Source organism: Erpetoichthys calabaricus, chromosome 4 (genome assembly GCF_900747795.2).
Source record: "Erpetoichthys calabaricus chromosome 4, fErpCal1.3, whole genome shotgun sequence".
Lineage (NCBI taxonomy): Eukaryota > Metazoa > Chordata > Cladistia > Polypteriformes > Polypteridae > Erpetoichthys > Erpetoichthys calabaricus.
This window is the reverse complement of record NC_041397.2, coordinates 244312778-244338168: the sequence shown is the minus strand read 5'-3', so window position 1 is coordinate 244338168 and position 25391 is coordinate 244312778. Positions and strand designations below refer to the sequence as shown.

General features: G+C 39.8%; 1 protein-coding gene across 1 annotated transcript; it reads right to left on the bottom strand.

The window, feature by feature from the left end:
- rsph1 (radial spoke head component 1) lies at positions 1-24443 on the bottom strand. The gene is made up of 8 exons (XM_028800527.2): positions 24290-24443; positions 22066-22179; positions 13798-13903; positions 11124-11214; positions 8272-8407; positions 7503-7574; positions 3761-3884; positions 1-390 (listed from the first exon to the last, which is right to left on the bottom strand). The coding sequence occupies exons 1-8, from the start codon at positions 24338-24340 to the stop codon at positions 173-175; spliced, it is 912 nt and encodes a 303-aa protein (XP_028656360.1). The 5' UTR covers positions 24341-24443; the 3' UTR covers positions 1-172.
- Positions 24444-25391: the final 948 nt, after the last annotated feature.

The window sequence follows — 25391 nt, the reverse complement described above, 5'->3', positions numbered from 1 at the left end:
TTTAAAATTTGCATTTAATTTGATTTTATTGAGCTGCTCTGTATTTTTAGCATTGCCTGTTAATAGGTATTGGAAAGTAGAAAGAAGCTGTAAAAATAATTAAGTTAAAGACAGTTAAGATGAAATTATTTACAATTCAAAAAATGCAATGTTGGATTATGGATTTATTCAACTATTCTTCTGCCTCTGCAGGAGCCGCTTCTTCAGGTCCTGCTGCTTCAGGTTCTGCCGCATCAGGTTCTGCCGCCTCAGGTTCTGCTGCCTCAGGCTCTGCTGCCTCAGCCACTTCTTCAGTTGTCTCTTCTTGCAGTTGGCTGACCTCTTCTTCTGCAGTTACTGCTTCTCCAACTGGTTCTTCAATTGTTTCTTCAACCTCTGGCTCCTGAACAACTGGAAAAATATCTTAAGTCAGTATGGCAGAGTACAGTGGCACAGATTTTCTAAGCATAGATAAATGAATAAGCTGAAATATTTTCCAAACTACTGTTTTTTCCAAAAAAAAAAAAAAAAGACAACGCTCACAAAAATTCAAAAGCTGTCAAGTTAGTCAGATGGTTTGAAACAGAAAGCAGTTAGGGCCTTTTGAGTTTGTCCTAGTTGTATGCTGTAGCAAATGGTGGCCTGCCTGCAAGTTTTCTCAGGCACCAAGCCGTTCTCCAAAACATTTTTTTTAAAATGACTAGGGGGCTTTGCCCCCTGCTCACTTCACTCGCCAACTCCCGGGCTTGTGCTACGCGCTAGCCTCTTTGTGATTCTGCCCCTCGGGTATGGGGATGCAGATGTACAATTTAAACAGATTTTTATCTTCATGGGAATTGTCACATATGCATAATAGAAGTAACTATTTTACATTACAGCAAGTAATTAACCATATTAAAAAATAGTAAAACGTAATAATTTGAAAGTAAATTAAGTTTCATGTTGCGTTAGAGTTATTCATTGAGAAATATGATTTAGTTCTGTTTGGCTTTGAAATTAACATGCAAATACTTTTTAAACTTGCACTTTTACTGTAAAACTTCAGTAAAAACAACTTTTTGAATTAAATTTTCGTCAATATCGCATTGAATTTTGATTCTGTGTTTGGACTTTCACAGTGACAACACAACGTATAACTGTCCATGATTGAATTTTGTTTCTGTCTCTCTATTAAATAAAATGACTTTTTTGAATGTTCAGCTCTGAAATTTGTTAATTGTCTTTGCCAAAGTTATTCTAACAGGAAACTGTTACCATTTTAATACGAATGGCATATCAAGATCTCCTTTGTTGTCTAATGTTATCCACGGAAGATTTACTACATTATGTTTCTTGGATACATCCTTCTTTCTACAGTAATTTGTGTGGTGGAAGACTGGACGGTGTTAACAATTTTAGATATTCTACAGGATATTGTAAGTTGATGATTTCATGTTCCGCATGATCACCACCAGCTGTTTCAGCATAGTCTATTGATACGCATTTAACCAATTTGTTGTGTAACTGATCAACATTTTTGCCGTTAATTCATTTGACTTCATCGTTTCTCAGTGCTAGGATTGCCTGTGTACTCATTTTTTCTGTTGATAACCCTTTGTGATTAAATTCTTCAATAAGATTTGGACATAATACGTCTTCTTTAATTGGGAACTTAAAGTGAGGAAAACGTTAAAATTTATATGAGCTGAGAGAGCAGGAACTGTGTCTGACAAAAGCATTCACACAAATGAGAGGTGAGAGTACTGTGAACGTGGTTGAATATGATTGAGAGGAAGGCATGACTTGAAAAACTCTCATGGCCAAAGTCTCGCGGGACTTGAAAAAATCTCTTTATATAATAGAGAGATGTTAAAATTATGCCGAATCTACAAACATCAGACATATCTGTAAAATAAGTTAAGTGAAGAGGTTCAATTTGATATTGTCAGTTATCTTTTGTTTCTTGAATCAGCTTTAATATTAACCTGTGACATCTTAAACAACAGATTCATTTCAGTGTGAGGTAACAAACCACAGATTCATTTTCTGATGAATGTAGAAAATTTACGATTCAGGAGTACAGTGGTCATAGCCAATCAGTGAAGCATCATGCACAAGGATCTTGGACGGGGTAACAGTTTATCATATAGTCACATTTACTTATACCAGACAGTTTAAATTTACCACTAAACCTAACACACACATCTGTTAGATGTGGAAAAGAAAGTGAAGCAGATAAGGGAAGATTTACAAACTCTATACAGACACTGATAGGCTGTGGATTCAAAACCAGGACACTGGATCAGTACTAACCACTGCAACAACCTAAGTGAAATAACATTTATGGAAGTCTTCAAAAATTAATCTTGATTGGATATGTTTTTTTGCCTATTTTGGCAGCAAACCAAGTTCATTTTAACAGTTGAACCAATCCCATCTGTGACCATTCCCAGTTGTTCAACTATTGGGTGAAGACTTAGTCTGTTTCTCGTATAGTGAATTAAAGCAAAAAAAAAGGCCACAATGTAGAGATGCTGAAAGAACACTGGGATGAAGATACTGAAAACATTAAACTGCCTTGAAGAAAATTTTAGGGTCTTCAGATTATCCTTGTTCAAGTGTCCCACCCATGGAACAAACTACCCAATAATGTAATTGATGCAGAAACCTTGACAACCTTTAAGAAGAATTGTTGGTAAGATATTAGGACAGCTCAGCTGTTAACTAAACCAACAAGCTTGATGTACTGAATTTGACAAACAAGAGGAGACCATTTCTTATATACTGCATATATTTGTATTCTTAAGAATAAACAACAAAATTTTATCAGTATAGGCATCTTGATGAGATCATATGTGAAAAATAAGTAGTTGTGGGGTATGGAAACTGCTGAAGGAGGTCATTCTGAGGTGAAAGATTATTTTCTGATAGAGCTAACAGGCATTTAAGATTGAAGACCACATCATCAACAGTTTCAGAACTACTCCACAAATGTGTCTTTTATTACAGAGAAACAAGAGAGAAAGCACCACGATATGCCCTAACTATCCCTACAGTAAAGTATGCTTGTAGCTAATTCTGTTCTGGGGGGATGCTTCACAGAAGCTAGGACAACAAGACTTGTTGATTAAGGGGAAGGTGGACGGTGTTTACTATAGGCATATACTGTACATGAAGAAAGCTTGCAGTGTAGTCCACTAGAAATCTCTGTTTGGGGAGAAGATTTGCCTTTCATGAGCTCAGTGACCTTAAGCACAAAGCAAAAATCAACAATGGGAGAAGCTCAGCAAAAAGAAAATAAATGACCTTATGCGGCCCAAACAAAGACTGATCTAAATCCAATGGAAATTGTATGTCAAACCTTGCACACTGCAGGCCAAGACCTCCACCTTGAGATATTCTGTCCAAAAGAATGGCAAAAACTACACCAGGTTAGTCTATTTATCTACAATAACCCAAGACTGCCATTTCTTTAGAAGTTCTTTAACCAAGTACTGTATATGCTATAGTGGTGGGAATACATTTTATTTGTGACATTCTGTTACCTAATTCTTAATGTTTTGGGTCTGTAAGTGCAGTGGAAATAATGTAGATTAAAATAACTCCCTTTTAACACATGTAATATGTGGCGGGATGTGAAAATTGTGCAAAATGTGTAAAGGCACCCAATATGTATACATATTTCACTATACAGTAGCTCAAAGTTTATTTCTGTACCAGGCACATTTTTTCACCTGAACTTGCAGTAATGGTCATTTACAATACACATACTCTTTGTTCAGAGTGTATGAAATATACTAACCTGGTTTTTCTTCCAAAGGTATATTTTCTGGGGGCGTCCACACTGCCAAGCTTGTAACTTTATCTGCTCTCCATTTTACTGAAATTATACTTATCGTTTCCTCTTCTTCACCATCATTTTTTTCCTATAAAAGAGTGCACAAATGGTGGTTATTGGGACTGTGTATTAAAATATTTTTATTTCATAAAGCGTAGCATGCTGATTCAGAGATCGGTGCTGCTACCTCACAGCTTTGGAGTCCTGGGTTCTGTTTCAAACCAAGGTCTGTGTGGAGATTGCCCATTCCCCCTGTGTCTTTAAGGGTTTTTTCTGTATGCAGCGAGTTTCCTCTCACTGATTCGAGTGAGTGTAGGTCTGTGTATGGAGGATTGTGCCCTGGGCATCCCATCCACAGTTACTGCCAAAACTTTGAAAAATGTCAGAAAAAAGCTACATGAAGAATGCTATTCAGTGGAATTTAAAAGTAATGAAATAAACAAGCTCTATGGGAGCTGCAGCCACCATACATCTGTCAGTTTGGCATTCAACTTAGTGGATCACAACAAATTATGGATAACTTTGAAGAATAGGTATCCCAGAACATCTAACCATCCTCATGCAGAACCTGTATGCGAACCAAGAGGCAGTTGTTCACACAGAACAAGGGAATACTAAATGGTGTGGAGTTGGGAAGGGTGTGCATCAAGGTTGTATTCACTTGCCATACCTGTTCAATTTGTATGCTGAACAAATCAATCGAGAAGCCGGACTATATGAAGAAGAATATGGTGTTAGGATTGGAGGAAGACTGATCAACAACCTGAGATAATCAGATGATACAACTTTGCTTGCTGAAAACAAAAAGGATTTGAAGCGTCTACTGATGAAGATCAAAGACCACAGTCTGCAGTATGGATTACATCTGAACATAAAGAAGACAAAATCCTCACAACTGGATCAGCATGCAACATCACGATACATGGAGAACAGATTGAATTTGAGAATGATTTTATTCTACTTGGATCCACAATCAATGTCCATGGAAACAGCAGTCAGGAAATAAGATGATGTATTGCACTGGGAAAATCTGTTGTGAACGACCTCTCCAAAGTGTTAAAAAGTAAAGATGTGTCTTTAAGGACTTCAGTGTATCTGATTTAAGCAATGGTATTTTCAATCACCTCGAGGAAGATCACCGAAGAATTGACACTTTCAAGTTATGATGCTGGCAAAGAATGTTGAACATACCATGGACTGCCAAAAGAACAAACAGGTCTGTGTTGGAGGAAGTTCAACCAGAATGTTTGTTAGAGGCAAGGATGGCGAAACTATGGCTCACATTCTTTGGACATGTTTTCATGAGGGAGAAATCTCTGGAAAAGAACATCATGTTTGGTAAAGTAGAAGGAAAGTGGAAGAGAGGAAGGCCCTGCACAAGGTGAATTGACACTGTGGAATATAGAAGAAATGGCGATGAGGGCCCAGAACTGGACAATGCTTCGCTATGTTGAACACATGGTCGCTATGAGTTGGAACTGACTCAAAAGCACCTAATAACAATGGGACTGCAAAGTACTACCATATATCCCAGTAACAACTGATACTTGTTTATCAAAACACCTGACAGCAGTACTAATTTTAAAAAAAATCATAACATTTCCAATATTATCAGATAAGGTTAAATTGATTAAGTGATCTATTTTTTAATTATATTGAAAAGGCAAGACAGCCATTTGATAGGTCTGATCATTGATGCATGTGCTGTAGTTTGAATGAGTAACCTTAATGAACTCTGAATATTTTCAGATATGAGCTAGCTAGACTGTGACTCATGGAAGGAAAAAATTAAGTCATAACATGGGCCTTAATTTTTAATGGTGGAGGCAATACTTGAGACCCCTGGCTATAATTCTGCATAAATTGGATCCTAGAATGATGGGGCTGAATGTGATACAACTGGGAAATGCAGGTGTTATCCAGTGCCATTATCCTGTAATCATAAATTAAAATCTCAGAAATGACACCTTGGCCTAATAATTTCCTATGCCTCAAGTATTTGGCATAAGGTGGAAAGACAGCTGGAATCACGTCCATCCTGGCAACTTCAAATTCCTGTTTTTCATAGTCCAGCACAATATATTGGAGGCAGCCCAGTGTCATTCTACTGTGGCCCAAGCAAGGCATCTCCACATTTGGAGACATTTTTGACAACTCTGGTCTTCTCACATTTCAGTCATTAGGGTCCATCTATGACATTCCTGCTTCATCATTACTTTTTTTTTTAATTTCCATCTTAGATTGGTCTTTATCTTTTACCCCTTAATCCAATTATACAGTATTAGTATAACCCATATCAGCCATATATGTGAGATTCCTTACACCATACTTTGCACATTTAATCTGTTTGGCAACATGCACTACCTCTGGCCTTTCCTCTCCAAAGGTAATTTATTTTAGAAACATTACTATATCTGCTAGAAACCCTAATTACCAAAATATTCAATTTAAGTTTGTACATAGATTATACTCTATGAAATTGATTTATTATGGACTTTACCTCCAACCTTTTATGCCATTTATGTCAATCTGGGGCAGTTAGCACTTTTCTTCAAATGTTTTGTGAATGTCCCAAAATAGTTACTTTTTGGTCCAAGATTGCCTCTTTTAGGTCCTTCAGTCTTCTTTTAATAGCCCTCTCTGGTCTCATCATTTTCTTCTGCTTAATATTTCTTTTCTGTCACCAGATCTTTTCCAACAGATGTTATTTTTCCCTTAGCTCTTTTCCTGCTAAATCTGCTTTAATAACCTAGTCGAAATCCACAGACTCGTCAATTTCAGCCTGGAAAGCCTCTTCTCTTAATTTAACACTATTGGATCTATCAGCAGCAAGGACTAATGGTAGCAAGTGCCAGCACTGGGTCAAAATCATTGAAAACCAGGTCTCAAGTGATTGTTGCCAATGATCAAGAAAATATTTTTAGAGCTCTGGGTACAAGTTAGCTTGACTGCCTCAGTTTGTGATAGATAGATAGATAGATAGATAGATAGATAGATAGATAGATAGATAGATAGATAGATAGATAGATAGATAGATAGATAGATAGATAGATAGATAGATAGATAGATAGATAGATAGATAGATAGATAGATAGATAGATAGATAGATTTTGTTACCAAGGGGAAATTAATATTTTATAGAAGCTAGAGAAAGAGTGAGGAAAGATCATGTAATGTATAATTAATATAACAAACAAACAACAACATGGCAAACACATATAGGAACCTATGACTTGGATACTGAAGATCTTCTTCTGTCAATAACAGGCTTAGATGCCTAGACCTGTGCAGATGTACATTTAAATGCACAGCTTGTTGTGTCCGCAAAAGGAAAATACTGTTATAATTTAGCTCAGAATAACTAATCATCAGTTATTTTATAATATCATTTATTTGTGCACACTGTATGCATTTGGTTGTATTACCCCTTTTAATAAATAGCTGATCACAAAAAAGATCTGGTAATCACAAAATGAATAACTGTATCTCTGTCTCCCTTCCTGTAGTTAGCACCTTGTCCAGTAGATCCCATTTAATGAGGAACTATGCTAGTCAGCCAATATTCCACAGGCCGGTTTTGAAGAATACCGAGTACTGTTATTTACTATCCAGTTTCTAAACACTGCCCAGACTACAAATATGATTGTTACAGCAGCCAGTTTAAAAAAAATGTCTGGTATTAAATCTTGTTGTATTTATTACTCACCTGTTCTTTTTGTTCATAGAGTCCATGCTGTTCACAACCAATATCAAAGACATATTTCCCTGGACCTGAAGGCTTTTAAATTGAAGATAAAAAAACAGACATTAGTCTTTCAGGTTGTATGGGTCATACAATATTTTCGCAGTTGCTTGAAGAAGGACTAAACAAGCTTAATATGGCATTTCTAAGTTTCTTTATACTTTTCACCACACAGATAGCCATTGCCCATAAAATATTTTCTCCATTAATTAATTTTTCTAATGAATTTAAAAATATTATAGTTATGATTGCCAGGGTGGTAAGTTGCATATCTTTTGCGAAAAATATCTAGCAGTGGACATATTTCAGTGAGTGAAGGCCATTTCCAGGAGTCAGTGTGGTCAGCCAGGTGCTTCTACGGTTTTCTTTGCTCCATTAGATTTACTATATGTCCACTCAATAACATTCCCTTGTATCAGGTCTCCCTCTAACCTATTTCTTTGCCTTTGCTTTACCTTTAGTTGAGATTACAGCAGCAGTTGGGCACAAAGGAGAACACAAAAGTGGCCAATAGTAATACTAGAATACAAATTGAAGGGTACATGCAGATGAGGAATACTGACAGCCGTATTTGAGACAGACAGCAGTCATCACACAAGTGAGTGAGAAAACAGTAAGAAGGGACAAAATAAAACCTCAGAGTTAAAATACAAAAGCTGGAGAGAAAGATTGGGCAGTCATCACCTCTTTGCTTATGAGCAAAAGTGAAAACTTCTACAAAGATGAAACTTACATTATTGTTTTGGTAGTTTCCCAGATATCTGTGGTTCAGATGGATCATTTCTCCAGATCCTTCTTGCCTCCCATTTTTCCAGGTGCCCACATACTTGGATCCAGTTTCAGCATAGGTATAAACACCTTGGCCATGTCTGCAATAGAGGAATATATTGACAAATCTCTGCAAATGCTAATACCAGACTCCAGAAATGCATTTGAACCTGCTGTCCCCTAGTGGCTCCTTAAAACCTGCATAACTGATTATTATTACATTTGACTAAACCTGAATTGTATCAGGAAGAATGACAGTAACTGAGCTATATGATTGCTGGACAAACTAGTTAGGTTGTTATAATAATAATAATAACAATAAATAATAATAATAATAATGTTTATATACAAATGTAAAGAATTATTATTATTCAGTATAAACACTGGAGTTAGGCAAGACTGAATTATGATTATCTTCTTACTCATGACTGATTGGTTGAGGAGGACAACAATGGATCAGCCTAGGGGCATACAGTGGATCCTGACCCGGAAGCTGGAGGACCTGGACTTTGGTGATGACATCGGACTATCATCGCATACCCACCAGCACACCCAGGCAAAGACCAACAGACTCCACAGTGTTACCAGGACCACAGGTCTAGGGATCAACACCACAAAGACCAAGAGCTTGTGAGTGAACTCCATCCAGAAAGCTCCACTCACCTCAGATGTTGATTGCTTCATATACTTGGGAAATATAGTTAACAGTAAGAACAGACAAAGATGTGAACACCCAGATCACTAGCGCACACCAGACTTTTGTTGCTGTGAAACCAGTATGGAGAAATAAGAACCTTAGTCTTCATACCAAGTTGAGGGTGTTTAATACAAATGTTAAGTCTGTCCTACTGTCTGGGGCAGAAACCTGGGGAAGTATTAAGCAACTTGACCACTAGTTACAAGTCTACATTAACACCTGCCAATGACAGATCCTGCGCATTTGGTGGCCAAAGTGGATTTACGTCCAGGAGCTCTGGCAGAGAACATGGCAACAGCCCACTGTCAATATCATCCAGGCAAGGAAATGGAAGTGAATCAAGCTCACCCTATGGAAGGAGTAGACAAACATTCCAAGTCATGCCTTGAAATGGGACCCCCAGGGAAAAAGGAAGACCAGTCTTGGCATGGAGACAAACCCTACAGTTAGAACTCAAAACCATCTGTTTATCCTTTGGAGATGCGAAGCAGAAACCCCAAGATAGAGAGAGATGTAAACTTTCAGTGAAAGTTCTGTGCTTGGACCAGTGTGAAATGCAATAACTAACTAATAATAATAATACATTTTATTTATAAATGCCTTCCATGACACTCAAGAACACTACATAAATAAGTTAAAACAAAAATCATAGAAAAAATAAACACAGTCAGAATTAAAAACAGATTAGTAAGACAGTGAAAAATTACAAAATACAGTCAGCACATAAAAGATTGTTAAAAAAGTTATACTTTTAGATAAAAACAGCAATTGAAGAAGTCTCTCATTTAAGTTCCATATTCTGGACACTGCAGAATTAAAAGCTTGCATTTAGTGTGCGGGACAACAAACAACAAGGTGTATACATAGCATTGTAACATGTTGGGAATATAGACAGTACCATTGCTTTGAAGAGCTTTATATGTTAACAAAAGAAATGTATTAAAGATCTGATATATAACAGGCAGCCAGTGCAAGAAAATCAGTGAAGTGGTTATATGTTCCCAGGGTTTAGCAAGTATTAAAATTCTGGATGCAGAACTCTGTACAAGTTATAATCTATTTAGCATTTTGCCTGAAGCACCAAGGAGTAGAACATTTCAGTAATCATGGCGAGAAGTGACAAAAGCATGAAGAAATGTTTGATCGGTGAGAGAAGGTCAGATTCAGGAGATGTTCTGAAAGAACGCAGATCAGTTAGCTTTGCTTACGATGCTGGCAGGACAGACCCTGTGAACAAGCAGGGTCATAAAACAAATGGATCGACAGGATTATCTCTGTCCACTGATTGTCAAAGTACTTCATGTCGTATAAAATATAAATATACCATATAGAATTGTGACCAAGTCAAGGAGAGAACAACAATGCCTCCTCCACTGCACTTAAGAAAAAAGTACCTGCTAAGTTAATGGAGACAAGACTTAGTCCAGAAAGACACTCTGGCCTAGCAATTGAGAAGTTATGGGTTTGAGTCCTAGAGATGGATGGATGACCTACAGCTGGCAAGTTAGGTTTCCTTAGTATAAAAATCCACTGGAAAGCAGTGCGTATCCTGACAGCATCAGTTGCAAGACAGGAAACAATGGGAAAACAGCAGGACACATTCACCTAAACCAGGCCAGTTTTCAGGTGCGAAGTAACCTATTTCACTGTGAGCAGAAAACTGGAATACTGTACCCCCAAAAAAGGCAGAGAATGTGTAAGCTCCACATAAACAATGAAGAACTACAGAATTTGAATATAAAAATCTGGGATTGTGGACCACCAGTAGAGGAGCAGCAGTGAGGGGCAACTCTTTGGGATGATCTCTGACATTTGGGACACTGTATGAGGTAAAGGGGAACAACCTACAGAACAGTGTAGTCCACGAAAGTGATGTAAATACAACAGAAAAACTTCAATGACTGACTTTGAAGAAAAAAATCAACTCCTTCTTAAACAGTGCACTTCTGCAGACTAAGGGTGCTTAAATAGATTTACAACTATGAAACAGTAAGAGATAAATATAATACTGCTATTTATTTACAGGTGTGCTGAACAGCCACACGTCTATTCAATTACACAGTAATAAACTAATACACTTTTAAAAATAAGTTGGACTTATTTTGAATTGTGGGAATTACCTCTGATGGTTTAGCCATTCTCCATCATAGGTATCTCCATTAGCGTATGTGTAAACTCCATGTCCTTGTCTCTGATCGTCCACCCAGCCACCTGTTCAAGACAAAGTGTTTTCTCTTAGTCCAGCATTTGAATATCAGGCTTGTTCTTTTGAGTGACACTGTCTAAAGTAAAGTCTGATATTTGTTAAATATGGGATAAACAATGATGGATGATAATTATTTTTATCCATTTCAAGATATTTCAGAGACAATTGTGAGTTCTTTTTTTTTTTGCTGAGTGGTACCAATTAATTTGTCCATGTTTGAGTGGCTGTGTTGAGGTGTCATATCTACAAAAAGTGTTAACATAGATTAATAATATGGGTGTGCTCCCTAACACTGGCATAACAGTCATATGAAAAAGTTTGGGAACCCCTCTTAATTCTTTGGATTTTTGTTTATCATTGGATGAGCTCCTTTTAATCTATGGCATGCCTTATGAAAACAGCAGTATTTCAGCAGTGACATTAAGTTTATTGGATTAATAGAAAATATGCAATATTCATCATAACAAAATTAGACAGGTGCATAAATGTGGGCACCCCAACAGAGATATTACATCGATACTTAGTTGAACCTCCCTTTGCAAATATAACAGCCTCTAGACACCTCCTATAGCCTTTGATGAGTGTCTGGATTCTGGATGGAGGTATTTTTGACCATTTTTCCATACAAAATCTCTCCACTTCAGTTAAATTTGATGGCTGCTGAGCATGGGCAGCCTGCTTCAAATCATCCCATAGATTTTCGATGATATCCAAGTCAGGGGACTGTGACGGCCATTCCAGAACATTGTACTTCTCCCTCTGCATGAATGCCTTTGTAGATTTCGAACTGTGTTTTGGGTCATTGTCTTGTTGGAATATCTTACCCCTGCGTAACTTCAACTTTGTGACTGATGCTTGAACATTATCCTGAAGAATTTGTTGATATTGGGTTGAGTTCATCTGACCCTTGACTTTAACAAGGGCCCCAGTCCCTGATGTAGCCACACAGCCCCACAGCATGATGGATCCTCCACCAAATTTGACAGTAGGTAGCAGGTGTTTTTCTTGGAATGCGGTGTTGTTCATCTGCCATGCAAAGCGCTTTTTGTTATAACCAAATAACTCAATTTTCAGTCAAAAATCAGTCCAAAGCACTTTGTTCCAAAATGACGCCGGCTTGTCTAAATGAGCATTTGCATACAACAAGCGACTCTGTTTGTGGTGTGAGTGCAGAAAGGGCTTCTTTCTCATCACCCTGCCATACAGATGTTCTTTGTGCAAATTTAGCTGAATTGTAGAACGATGTATAGATACTGTACACCATCTGTAGCAAGATGTTCTTGCAGGTCTTTGGAGGTGATCTGTGGGTTGTCTGTAACCATTCTCACAATCCTGCGCATATACCGCTCCTGTGCCTGTGGCCTTCCATTTCCTGATTACATTCCTTACAGTTGAAACTGACCGTTTAAACCTCTGAGATTTTTGTAGCCTTCCCCTAAACCATGAGACTGAACAATCTTAGTTTTCAGAGAGTTGCTTTGAGGATCCCATGCTGTCACTCTTCAGAGGAGAGTCAAAGGGAAACACAACTTGCAATTCACCACCTTAAATACCTTTTCTCATGATTGGACACACCTGTCTATGAAGTTCAAGGCTCAATGAGCTAATCCAACCAATTTAGTGTTGCAAGTAATCAGTATTGAGCAGTTACATGCATTCAAATCAGCAAAATTACAAGGGGACCCACATTTTTGCCCAGCCAGTTTTTCACATTTGATTTAATTTCATACAACTAAATACTGCTTTACTAAAAATCTTTGTTTGGAAAACACCCTCAGATGTTCCGAGGAAATGAAAGACATACCTCTGTTATCTTTTTTGTTGAAAGTAGAGTAAATTATTATGCAGGCTGAGAGGGGTTCCCAGACTTTTTCATATGACTATGTTAGAGAATTCAAAAAAAGGTAATGACACCTAAGAATTATTATAAGCAGCTCAATGGACCCTAGCCACCTGAGCAAACACCAAAATGCCCCAAACCAGCACGGTCCTGCACTGGTTTAGAGAGAATCTAGTCAACATCATATTACATAAGTGAATAATATTTTTGGAGCACCAATGTATTGATGACCAGTGTTCGAGATAACATCCAGCCCTCAGTTTCCTAGGTCATCTTCACACCTCTGTTTTTGACATCCAGAGCCTACACCAAAATGTTCAAAGCAAAGCAGAGTCTCATCTAGATCAAGATATACTCAAACACACCCGAACCCCCAGTGGGACCTTACAGCACATTAATCCAGATGGTTTGTCTTTTTTTCAGTACAGGAGGAAACCAAAAAATCTCAGAAGGGTTATACTGTACAGCACCAGCATCCTAACCCATGTTCTTATGTTGGCCACAGTCTTAATCTGATGAGTCAAAAGTTGAGAAAAGATGGAAAAAAGTCAAAGAACTTTTTAGGTTTTGATTGTGTAATGGTGGCTAAGAACTGAAAATATTAGAGCACTTATGAGTGGTTCTCCTAATAACAGTATCCATTACAGATTTTTACCTGTCGTACGGATACAATTTATCTAAAAATAAGAGTTCCAGAGGGAATTCAAGTGAGTAACCTTAAAAGAGAATAAAAGCTAAAATATTTTACCATCGTATATGGATCCATCTGGATAGTAAAATATGCCTTGACCATGTTTCTTATTCAACTGGTATTCTCCAATGTAACGTGCTCCATTTTTGAATCTGTATGTCCCCTGGAAAAGATGCACAGAGATTCATGTTGTGGTTCTTATAAAGAAGACAATTAGAAGGAAACAGTGGGAGCCTACAGTACAGGGCATAATATAATAAAAACACAATCAACTTAATATGCTTTAAAGATGCAACACTGTGGAGCCACAAAGGTTGCTGCTTGTTTTTCAATCTTGCTTCAAAATAACAAGCCATCTCCTGCTTTTGAGTGAATTTGTGTCCATCCATCCATTTAGAGAATTAATTTATTTAAAAAGCAAAGGTGCTAGTGTGTGAATGAGCTTTACTTTTACTTTGGATGGGTCTGCCATGCCAGCCATACATTTAAAAGAGACATTAATGTCTAAAATGGTTTTTGGTGTGAACTCATTGTCTTATTTTTCATTTACTAATGTCTACTATAGACTACTATAGGAAAGCCATTGATCCCCCACAAACTGGATTAAGCATATTGAGTCTTATTGGTTTGCTGCAGAATTTTTTTCCTAAACAGTCTTTAAGCAGACAAGTATAAACAGATATACTATATATATATATATATATATATATATATATATATATATATATATATATATATATATATATATATATATATATATATATATAGTATATATACTGTGTATATATATATATATATATATATATATATATATATATATATATATATATATATATATATATATATATAAAGTATAAACAGTATATAGACAAGTATATTGTTGAGAGGATAACAAAGAAAAGTTATGTTGATCATAGATAGATAGATAGATACTTTATCTACCTTAGATAGACAGACAAACAGACAGTCAGACAGGAAAAGCATTCTTTAAGATAGATGGCAGTCAAACACATCTCCTCTGTTCCTTTTCTCACTCATTTAATCCAGTTCATGATTATGAGAAGCACTGAGCAGGTTGTCAGTCCATCATAAAGCCCACCCCACACATTCACATGGGACCAACTTAGAGTGATCTGAATATGAGAGAAAACCCGAGCATATTGAAAAACCACTCTCAGAAAAGGGCAGAACAGGTGAATTCTGCACAGGCAATGTAAAAATGAACCAATGAGGTAGCAGTAGATCGAATCTCTACATCTTCATGCCACAGGTAACAGCCCTAACCACTGTACCACCAAATGTCACCCAAAACTCATCTGTCATTATTTTTAATATAGTCACTTTACTCTGCCCTAAATGAAAATCAGAACAGATTTATCCATCCAAATGGCTGTTCAATACTGGAATGTGGCGGACTGATGTTTAAAGCCTAGACAAAAGTGCTAACCCTGAACAGGATGCCAGTCTATCACAGGGCACACTCACGCTCATCAGGATAGTAAGCCTAACAGCATGTCTTTTGACTTTTACATGAAACCAGTGTTTTCAGCTGAGATCCACACAAACACTTCACAGAATGCATCATCAGTAGCTCAAGCCTTCAGAGCCGTGACAACTACCTGCAGTGCCCCGTGCTCCCCATCTGTCCCTAATGTAGAAATGAATTACTTTCTTGAAAACGCCTACCCAGTTTCCTGCATTACAGTACACATTAGGCCAGGGTGCTGATTCTGAGCTAGACACCGATGCTTTGTGGTATTTGTACATCTATACTCACAATGCATCTTTGGACTTACATCAGACTAGGTGCCCCAGGAAACGAGCCTAACAAATACTCCATTACATTGCAGGTTTAATACGTGCCTCTCAGGTAACAAAGAGGACATTGAGCTGAAAAGACAATCAAAGTGAAGGTGAAAATAGTGCTTTGCAACAGCATTTTTTAAAATTAATTAGATGTGAAGGTTAGGTTATATAGTGATTCAAAAGGTATATGTGAGTAAGCTCTGTGAAAGACTAGCATTAGCTTGTTCAAATTAATATCTACACACGCCTGATAAATTCTAGTGCCATACAGACAAAATGAGGTGCATGGCAGGGTGCAGACTCATAAGAGATGTACATTACTAAAGGAGCAGAGATGGGCAGAACAACTCAGTGGGCAGCCCTGCACGTCGCAGCTGTGGCAGAAGTTATTTCAAGTATTTTTTGTGGACACTGTTATGTTTCATACAGCAGTTCTCTTTGTCTCCATGTCTTAAAACTGCTAAACTACCAGTCCAAAGCCAACCTGTGAATGCATGCCCATCACATATTCAGTTAGCATCATTAATGTGGGTTGTGACATCCTTAACATCTTCTACAGTGTGATTTTCTACGCTGTGGTGTGCCAGGCAGGTAGCATTACATCAGGAGAGTCCCACAGAATCAACAAGGTAATTAAAAGGGCAGGTTCAGTTATGGGATGCACTCTGGACCCCCTGGAGGTTGTAGCAAAGGAGAGAATTAAAACAAAACTGAGTGTCGTTATGATAAATGCTGCCCATCCTCTCTCTAACACACTAACACTGAGGACTTTTAGCCAACAAATTATTCAGTAGAAGTGTGTCAAGAAATGCTACGGGGGCTCCTTCATACCAACAGCAATGGTGACTGCCAAGTCAGAAGTTTTCTTTCTTTTTTTTTATCATTCTGGTGTGTATTTGAGGGGAGTTGTTGTGGTTTGTTATCATGTTTTTATTATTTTTATTTTTATTTAATGAGCTTTTGTAAACCCAGCCACAGGGGATGCACAAACCAGTGTGTTTCTTCGTGCTGGTCCCAAGCCCAGATAAATGGGGAGGGCTACGTCAGGAAGGGCATCCGGTGCAAAATTTTGCCAAATCAATATGCAGACAACAATACAAATTTCCATACTGGATTGGTCATGCCCCGGGTTAACAACGACCACCACCAGTACTGTTAGTCAATAGGGTGCTGACAGAAATTGGGCTACTGATGGCTGAAGAAGAAGAAGAAGAAGATGGGGGGAGACGGGTCTGGAGGCAGGAGGAGAGGAGGAAGGTAAAGAGAGTGTAACTGAGGGTAGGAACTTTGAATGTTGGTAGTATGACTGGTAAGGGGAGAGAGTTAGCAGATATGATGGAGAGAAGGAAGGTTGATATATTGTGCGTGCAAGAGACTAAATGGAAGGGGAGTAAGGCCAGGTGGATCGGAGGTGGATTCAAATTGTTCTATCATGGTGTGGATGGGAGGAGAAATGGAGTAGGAGTTATTCTGAAGGAACAGTATGTCAAGAGTGTTCTGGAGGTGAAAATAGTGTCAGACAGAGTAATGATAATGAAGCTGGAAATTGAAGGTGTGATGATGAATGTTGTTAGTGCATATGCACCACAAGTTGGGTGTGTGATGGTTGAGAAAGAAGATTTATGGAGTGAGTTGGATGAAGTGATGAACAGTGTACCCAAGGGACAGAAAGTGGTGATTGGAGCCGATTTCAATGGACATGTTGGTGAAGGGAACAGAGGAGAAGAGGAGGTGATGGGTAGGTATGGTGTCAAGGAGAGGAATGAAGAAGGTCAGAGGATAATGGATTTTGCCAAAAGGATGGAAATGGCTGTGGTGAATACGTATTTTAAGGAGAGGGAGGAACATAGGGTTGTGTACAAGAGTGGAGGAAGATGCACACAGGTAGATTATATCCTATGTAGAAGAGTCAATCTGAAGGAGATTGAAGACTGCAAAGTAATGGCAGGGGAAAGTGTAGTTAAGCAGCATAGGATGGTAGTCTGTAGGATGATGTTGGAGATCAAGAAGAGGAAGAGAGTGAGGGCAGAGCCAAGGATCAAATGGTGGAAGTTGAAAAAGGAAGACTGCAAGGTTGAGTTTAGGGAGAAAGTGAGACAGGCACTGGGTGGCAATGAAGAATTACCAGACAGTTGGGAAACTACAGCAGATGTAGTAAGGGTGACAGCAAGAAGGGTGCTTGGCGTGACATCTGAAAAGAGGAAGGAGGAAAAGGAAACCTGGTGGTAGAATGGGGGAGTACAGGGGAGTATACAGAGGAAGAGGATGGCAAAGAACAAGTGGGATAGTCAGAGAGATGCAGAAAGTAGACAAGAGTACAAGGAGATAAGGAGCAAGGTGAAGAGAGAGGTGGCGAAGGCTAAAGAAAAGGCATATGATGAGTTGTATGAGAGGTTGCACACTAAGGAGGGAGAAAAGGACCTGTACCGATTGGGTGGACAGAGGGACTGAGCTGGGAAAGATGTGCAGCAGGTTAGGGTGATAAAGGATAAAGATGGAAACGTACTCACAAGCGAGGAGAGTGTGTTGAGCAGATGGAAAGAGTACTTTGAGAGGCTTATGAATGAAGAGAATGAGAAAGAGAAGAGGTTGGATGATGTGGAGATAGTGAATCAGGAAGTGCAACGGATTAGCAAGGAGGAAGTAAGGACAGCTATAAAGAGGATGAAGAATGGAAAAGCCGTTGGTCCAGATGACATACCTATGGAAGCATGGAGGTGTTTAGAAGAGATGGCAGTGGAGTTTTTAACCAGATTGTTTAATCGAATCTTGGAAAGTGATTGGATGTCTGAGGAGTGGAGAAGAAGTGTACTGGTGCCGATATTTAAGAATAAGGGGGATGTGCAGGACTGTAGTATCTACAGGGGGATAAAATTGATGAGCCACAGCATGAAGTTATGGGAAACAGTAGTGGAAACTAGGTTAAGAAGTGAGATGATGATTAGTGAGCAACAGTATGGTTTCATGTCAAGAAAGAGCACAACAGATGCGATGTTTGCTCTGAGGATGTTGATGGAGAAGTATACAGAAGGCCAGAAGGAGTTGCATTGCATTTTTGTGGACCTGGAGAAAGCATATGACAGGGTGCCTCAAGAGGAGTTGTAGTATTGTATGAGGAAGTTGGGAGTGGCAGAGAAGTAAGAGTTGTACAGGATATGTATGAGGGAAGTGTGACAGTGGTGAGGTCTGTGGTTGGAGTGACGGATGCATTCAAAGTGGAGGTGGGATTACATCAGGGATCGGCTCTGAGCCCTTTCTTATTTGCAATGGTGATGGACAGGTTGACAGATGAGATTAGACAGGAGTCCCCGTGGACTATGATGTTTGCTGATGACATTGTGATCTGTAGCGATAGTAGGGAGCAGGTTGAGGAGACCCTGGAGAGGTGGAGATATGCTCTAGAGAGAAGAGGAATGAAGGTCAGTAGGAACAAAACAGAATACATGTGTGTAAATGAGAGGGAGGTCAGTGGAATGGTGAGGATGCTGGGAGTAGAGTTGGCAAAGGTGGATGAGTTTAAATACTTGGAAGCAACAGTACAGAGTAATGGGGATTGTGGAAGAGAGGTGAAAAAGAGAGTGTGTGCAGGGTGGAATGGGTGGAGAAGAGTGTCAGGAGTGATTTGTGACAGACGGATATCAACAAGAGTGAAAGGGAAGGTCTACAGGACAGTAGTGAGACCAGCTAAGTTATATGGGTTGGAGATGGTGGCACTGACCAGAAAGCAGGAGACAGAGCTGGAGGTAGCAGAGTTAAAGATTTGCACTGCGTGTGACAAGGATGGACAGGATTAGAAATGAGTACATTAGAGGGTCAACTTAAGTTGTACAGTTGGGAGACAAAGTCAGAGAGGCGAGATTGCGTTGGTTTGGACATGTGCAGAGGAGAGATGCTGAGTATATTGGGAGAAGGATGCTAAGGACAGAGCTGCCAGGCAAGAGAAAAAGAGGAAGGCCTAAGAGAAGGTTTATGGATGTGGTGAGAGAGGACATGCAGGTGATGGGTGTAACAGAACAAAATGCAGAGGACAGAAAGATATGGAAGAAGATGATCCACTGTGGCAGCCCCTAACAGGAGCAGCTGAAAGAAGAAGAAAGAAGATTTATTGAGTTTTTGTAACAGCTAAATTTCCCCTTGGACCAAGTTCTATCTATCTATCTATCTATCTATCTATCTATCCATCCATCCATTATCCAACCCACTACTGTATATCCTAACTACAGGGTCACATGGGTCTGCTGGAGCCAATTCCAGACAACACAGGGCGCAAGGCAGGAAACAAACCCCGGGCAGGGCACCAGCCCACCACAAGGCATGCACACACACACACCAAGCACACACTAGGGACAATTTAGAATCGCCAGTGCACCTAAACTGCATGCCTTTGGAGTGTGGGAAGAAACCGGAGTACCCGGAGGAAACCCACGCAGACACGGGGAGAACATGCAAACTCCACGCAGGGAGAACCTGGGAAGCAAATCTGGGTCTCCTAGCTGTGAGGCGGCAGCACTACCCACTGCGCCACCGTGCCTCCCTCTATCTATCTACAGTATCTATCTATCTATCTATCTATCTATCATTCTATTCATTTCTAAGATGGAGATGTCTTGGCTTGGTCCACCAATTATTTACAACCTGTTTTTGAGTGTTATTTCCTAATATAATGCTGGGAAATGGGCATTTTCCAACCCACTAGACTTCCACACATGAGGAATATTAGTATACAGAAAACCTTTGTGCAATCTTTTATGCTGTAATTTTATAACACTGTTAACTATTAATCGCATCCTGGAGTAAAGACAAACATTATTACACTACTAAAGCTATTTATAAAATAGTCTATTGGAATATCTATTCATCTTTTTTCTAACATACATCAAATTCATGGAACCCTGGTGCCTATTCTCACAACACTGAGCAGAAGTTGGCAAACAGCTCTGGATGGTGCAATGGCCCAAGGCCAGGCATGCTCACTTACACATGCCAGCAGTCATTCTTACTAGTCCAATTTTGAGTAACCTTGTACATTTTTGGGATTAGGGAGGAAACCCCATACAAATAAAGCCCATGGAACCAGAGCCAGTGATTCGAATTTCACTTCATACACACACAAAAAAAAATCAAAACTCGGTTAATTCAAAACCAGTGAAATTTGTGTTATTAACAAAGGAAGAAAGGTGCTTAGTATAGTTATAACTCCTTTCTCCACAACATTTTTGTCTAATCCGAAACCATGTGTCGGTGCCGAAACAGGGACTACAATTACCTTCAGGTAGCAGTACGAGGGGGCTGATGGGAGGACAGTTCTGGTGGTCACGCTCACTGCCCACCTCAGCTGCAGTGTTTTTTCTCGAGTACTTTGGATAACAATCGTGTTGCCTAGCAAGATTATACCGATTGTCTCAAAGTAAGCATTTTGTCTCATCTTGGTTTCTGTTTAGCCATGTTAAATTACCAAAAGACCTATTTTCTGCAGTTTATTTTCACATGGATCCTTTTCTGAGAAATGTACGGGTCCAGAAGTACCGGCGGGTTCCATAATGGGACACAAATAACGCATTAATCGGCCATGTGTGCAATGCGTTTAAAATATTCGAAATCCGGGGCCACCTCTTCGCGTTTCGGCAGTCTAAAAACGGGACAAACCGGACATAAAAACTGTACGTCTGGACACCCCACTCCACTGTACGTCTGTATGTTTATATTTTACATTACGTTCAGAGTAGGGGCAGTGGCGGCGTGGTGCGTGTTGGCCAAACGGGCAGATGGGAATTTCATTGCACTCAGTATACGTGAGGATAAACCTGATATGAAGCAATGATTCTTTATTTTTTTATTAAAGCAAAACATTACATTTTTGACAAAAAACGCTGCTGTAGAAGTGCATGTCTTTAGTAAAAGAATTCAACTACGATGAAATAAAATGAATCGCGACTCGTTTAGAATAAGGTGGAAACGACGAGGACGACGATAGCAGATTTTACTGTTTCTTGGCGGTAGACATGATATCCATTTTATGATGAGACACTTATAGTTTTAAGTTGTAATATACAGTGCTGCGTTGCCCCATGAGTAAGAATGCTTTCTGGCAAAATGAGGGGAACCTGTAGCTGTGATTGCGCATCTCTAACCACTGTGCCACCAGTGCAGGATTTACGTATAAACTACACAAGCTATAGCTTAGGGCCCCCGCCTTCTTGGGGACCCCCAAAACAAATTGTCCGAGTGAGCAATTGTCATATATACTTAAATATACTACAGCATTATTTGTCCCAAATTGCCACCATGCTGACTAATAACGGCTATTTAACGGATAGCTAAATGTGAATTGGTCCGGTGGGAGTGCACGACTACGGACTGGCAGCACATCCAGAAACAGTTCCTGTCTTGTTCTACAATGCTGCCCAAATATTCCACCCATTCCTCCCGACCACTTAGTAAAAGCTTAAGAAAAAAAATGTTTGACAAATATATGAAATTGTCATCAGAACAGAACAGCTGCATAAATGTGATCGTCACCTCTCCTGCCCGCTTTCCTCTTTCGTAGTGTCCTTCATATGTGTCACCATTCGGGAGAACTGCCTTTCCATGGCCGTGCCTCTCTCCTTCTTCGTTTCGATCTCCATCATACTCCTAGAATAAAGTGAAGTTTAAAGTGGTGAGTAGTTTAAGAAAAATACATGAAGACCTCCTGAACATCCATCCATCCATTATTCATCCATCCATTCTCCAACCCGCTGAATCCGAACACAGGGTCACGGGGGTCTGCTGGAGCCAATCCCAGCCAACACAGGGCAAAAGGCAGGAACCAATCCTGGGCAGGGCGCCAACCCACCGCAGGACACACACAAACACACCCACACACCAAGCAAACACTAGGGCCAATTTAGAATCGCCAATCCACCTAACCTGCATGTCTTTGGACTGTGGGAGGAAACCGGAGCACCCGGAGGAAACCCACGCAGACACGGGGAGAACATGCAAACTCCACGCAGGGTGGACCCGGGAAGTGAACCCACGTCTCCTAACTGCTACCGCGCTACCACTGCGCCACCGTGCTGCCCATCCATCCATTATCCAACCCGCTATAGCCTAACTGCAGGATCACGGGGGGCTGCTGGAGCCAATCCCAGCCAACACAGGGCGCAAGGCAGGAAACAAACCCCGGGCAGGGCGCCAGCCCACCACAGTCTCGTGAACATTCAACCGGGAAAAAAAGGAAGAGCAGAAAACTGGAGTGGAAAGCAAATGGGGACCTAATAATGCGAGAACCAAAATGAGATTTGTACAAAAAATGAAATATTATTTAAAAAGTAAAAACAGATTAAGCTGTTAAGTGAGTACGTTGATTTTGCAAAGTAATGAGAGGGTTTAAAATATAATGTAATTGTATTATGTATTTACAGTATAATGTGAAAATAGAGGGGAAAACGACGGGAAGAGCTAGCACGTGTACGCAGGTGACAGTTCAGCCGGAATTTCAGGTCAAACTGCAGCCCCTTAAAGGCGCACATTCGTAGGGTACACAGGCGTCTGACCGTTACAGTTCACAGGCATCAACTTGTCAAGGAATATGCCTGACTAACTTACTGAAAATAAAAAGAAAAAATATGTAATTGATTATATTAGACGTTAAAGGCAGAAGGATTTCACGTGAGGACTGTCACCGGTTCAGTCCTCATTCGTGACCCTAACCATAAAAGAGCGGCTGATGGCGCTGCAATCCTTCGGAGGACGAGCAGTGAACTGTAATCTTCAACCCCATTATTTATTGTAAAGTAGATTAACGTTTCCCAGTTTCTTTCGTCTTTATCATTCTTGCAGGCCCGGTCTTAGGTATTATGGGGCCCTAGGCGAAAGTGGGGTCCAGGGGCCCCCTGAGGGGGGCAGAGCCCCTCTGGAAGCTCTGTGAAATTCGTGAAAATTAGACCAAGGAGTCGATCCGGGGCCCCCCGGACGCCGGGGCCCTAGGCGGTCACCTACTTCGCCTATGCCTAAGGCCGGGCCTGATTCTTGTTTGTGCCTTAATCACAAAAATGAAAGCTTAAAGATGACCAGTAACCTGCGGCCCCTCTCCTCAGGAATAACTGGACAGTATTACTTTAAAACTTTTTTCCATTTTCGATTACTGCAGTGGTATTCGATTGTAAAGTCCTCATGTGGAATTCAACTGCAAGTTGTGCCCTGTTACCGGTAGAAAGCGAGTAGCTCAATCTGAGGGATGATTCCTCCCTCCCTAATGCTTTCAAATGCTCACCATTTAGTTATCGGGGGCACGCTCGTACAATCTCCTCTCCATTAACTGATTCGGGGTCACCATTGCCTATCCCGATGGCATCAGACCAAGATAGAACCAAAACTGAGCAGGACGCCAGCTCCTCTTTAAGCACCTTGCCTAATGTCCCTAATACGTGATCCATTTATAGATATACATGAAAACAATTGCATTCGTTGCAGATAATAATCGATTGAGATACATACATAACCTACATACACAATTAATTAAATATTTTTCAACAAATTCAATTACAAATGTTGAAAGTAAGTCTTTTAGCTTTCTCTTCCTCCCTAAAACTAAATTGATCACGCTGAAAAAATAACGTCACTGTATTAATTAAAACCTTTCTGAATGCTAATGGACATTCGGAACGCATTATATAACAGTATGCGAAGAATCTCCACCAGACGAGCTCCAAGCCCCTCATAAAACTGCCACAGACCGAGAACCGAAGTGATTACACACCCCTAAAGAGATGCCCTGCTCCTCGAAATCTTCAGATCCATTGTCCGACATCGTGCAGTACAACTGGGATTTCTGAATGTCGGTTTGCACGCCGCAGAGATTTCACTTCGCAGAGCAACACTGCTTGTTTATCCGTCTCCATAGAAACCCCGGAAGTTCGCCCGAAGGGTCGCGGCTGAACTGAGCGCGGCTCTTTGGCGCCCCCTTAAGCATTTGTATTACTTTTCCGAGGCTAGGCTTTGGTGTTTTCGATACACGTGAATTAAATCCAGATGACGATATATCCGTTCGTCATTTTAAGAACGCAAAATCGTATTCAGGATAACGAGGTGGGTTGGGCGATAGTGTCAATGCTGTGCAAACTGGCCTCGAGGCCGGACGGCCAATTTATTTTGTTTATTAATGCATTACCTTCATGTTTCCAAAGAGTATTGAAGCCATGCTGGGGTTTGGAAGCCTCCTTCACCACGATTTGGCTCATTGCTTAGTGGTCCTTTCCATTGAACTTTCACTCTTCTCCACTTTAGAGCTTCATCAGCTCATCCTCAGTAAGAATCTAAAACAGTATGTAAAGCTCCACATTTAAGGATGTGTCTAATCACAGTAGAACTGGTCTTTGAATTTTGTTTTCTCTGGAGTAGTAAATACATTTTGTAGTCACAATATGGTGGACAATCAAGTGGACAGCTCCTCTTTGAACAAATGAGGGTGGGGTTGTTTGTGGAGTGACTGAAGTCTACAGAACCATTAGGACACTGTTGCCAGACTGCTCTATCTTGGCAGTATTTGGCACTGACAATAGTATGACATTCCAACATACTACAGGTGCTGGTCATAAAATTAGAATATCATGACAAAGTTGATTTATTTCAGTAATTCCATTCAAAAAGTGAAACTTGTATATTAGATTCATTCATTACACACAGACTGATGTATTTCAAATGTTTATTTCTTTTAATGTTGTTGATTATAACTGACAACTAATGAAAGTCCCAAATTCAGTATCTCGGAAAATTAGAATATTGTGAAAAGGTTCAATATTGAAGACACCTGGTGCCACACTCTAATCAGCTAATTAATTCAAAACACCTGCAAAAGCCTT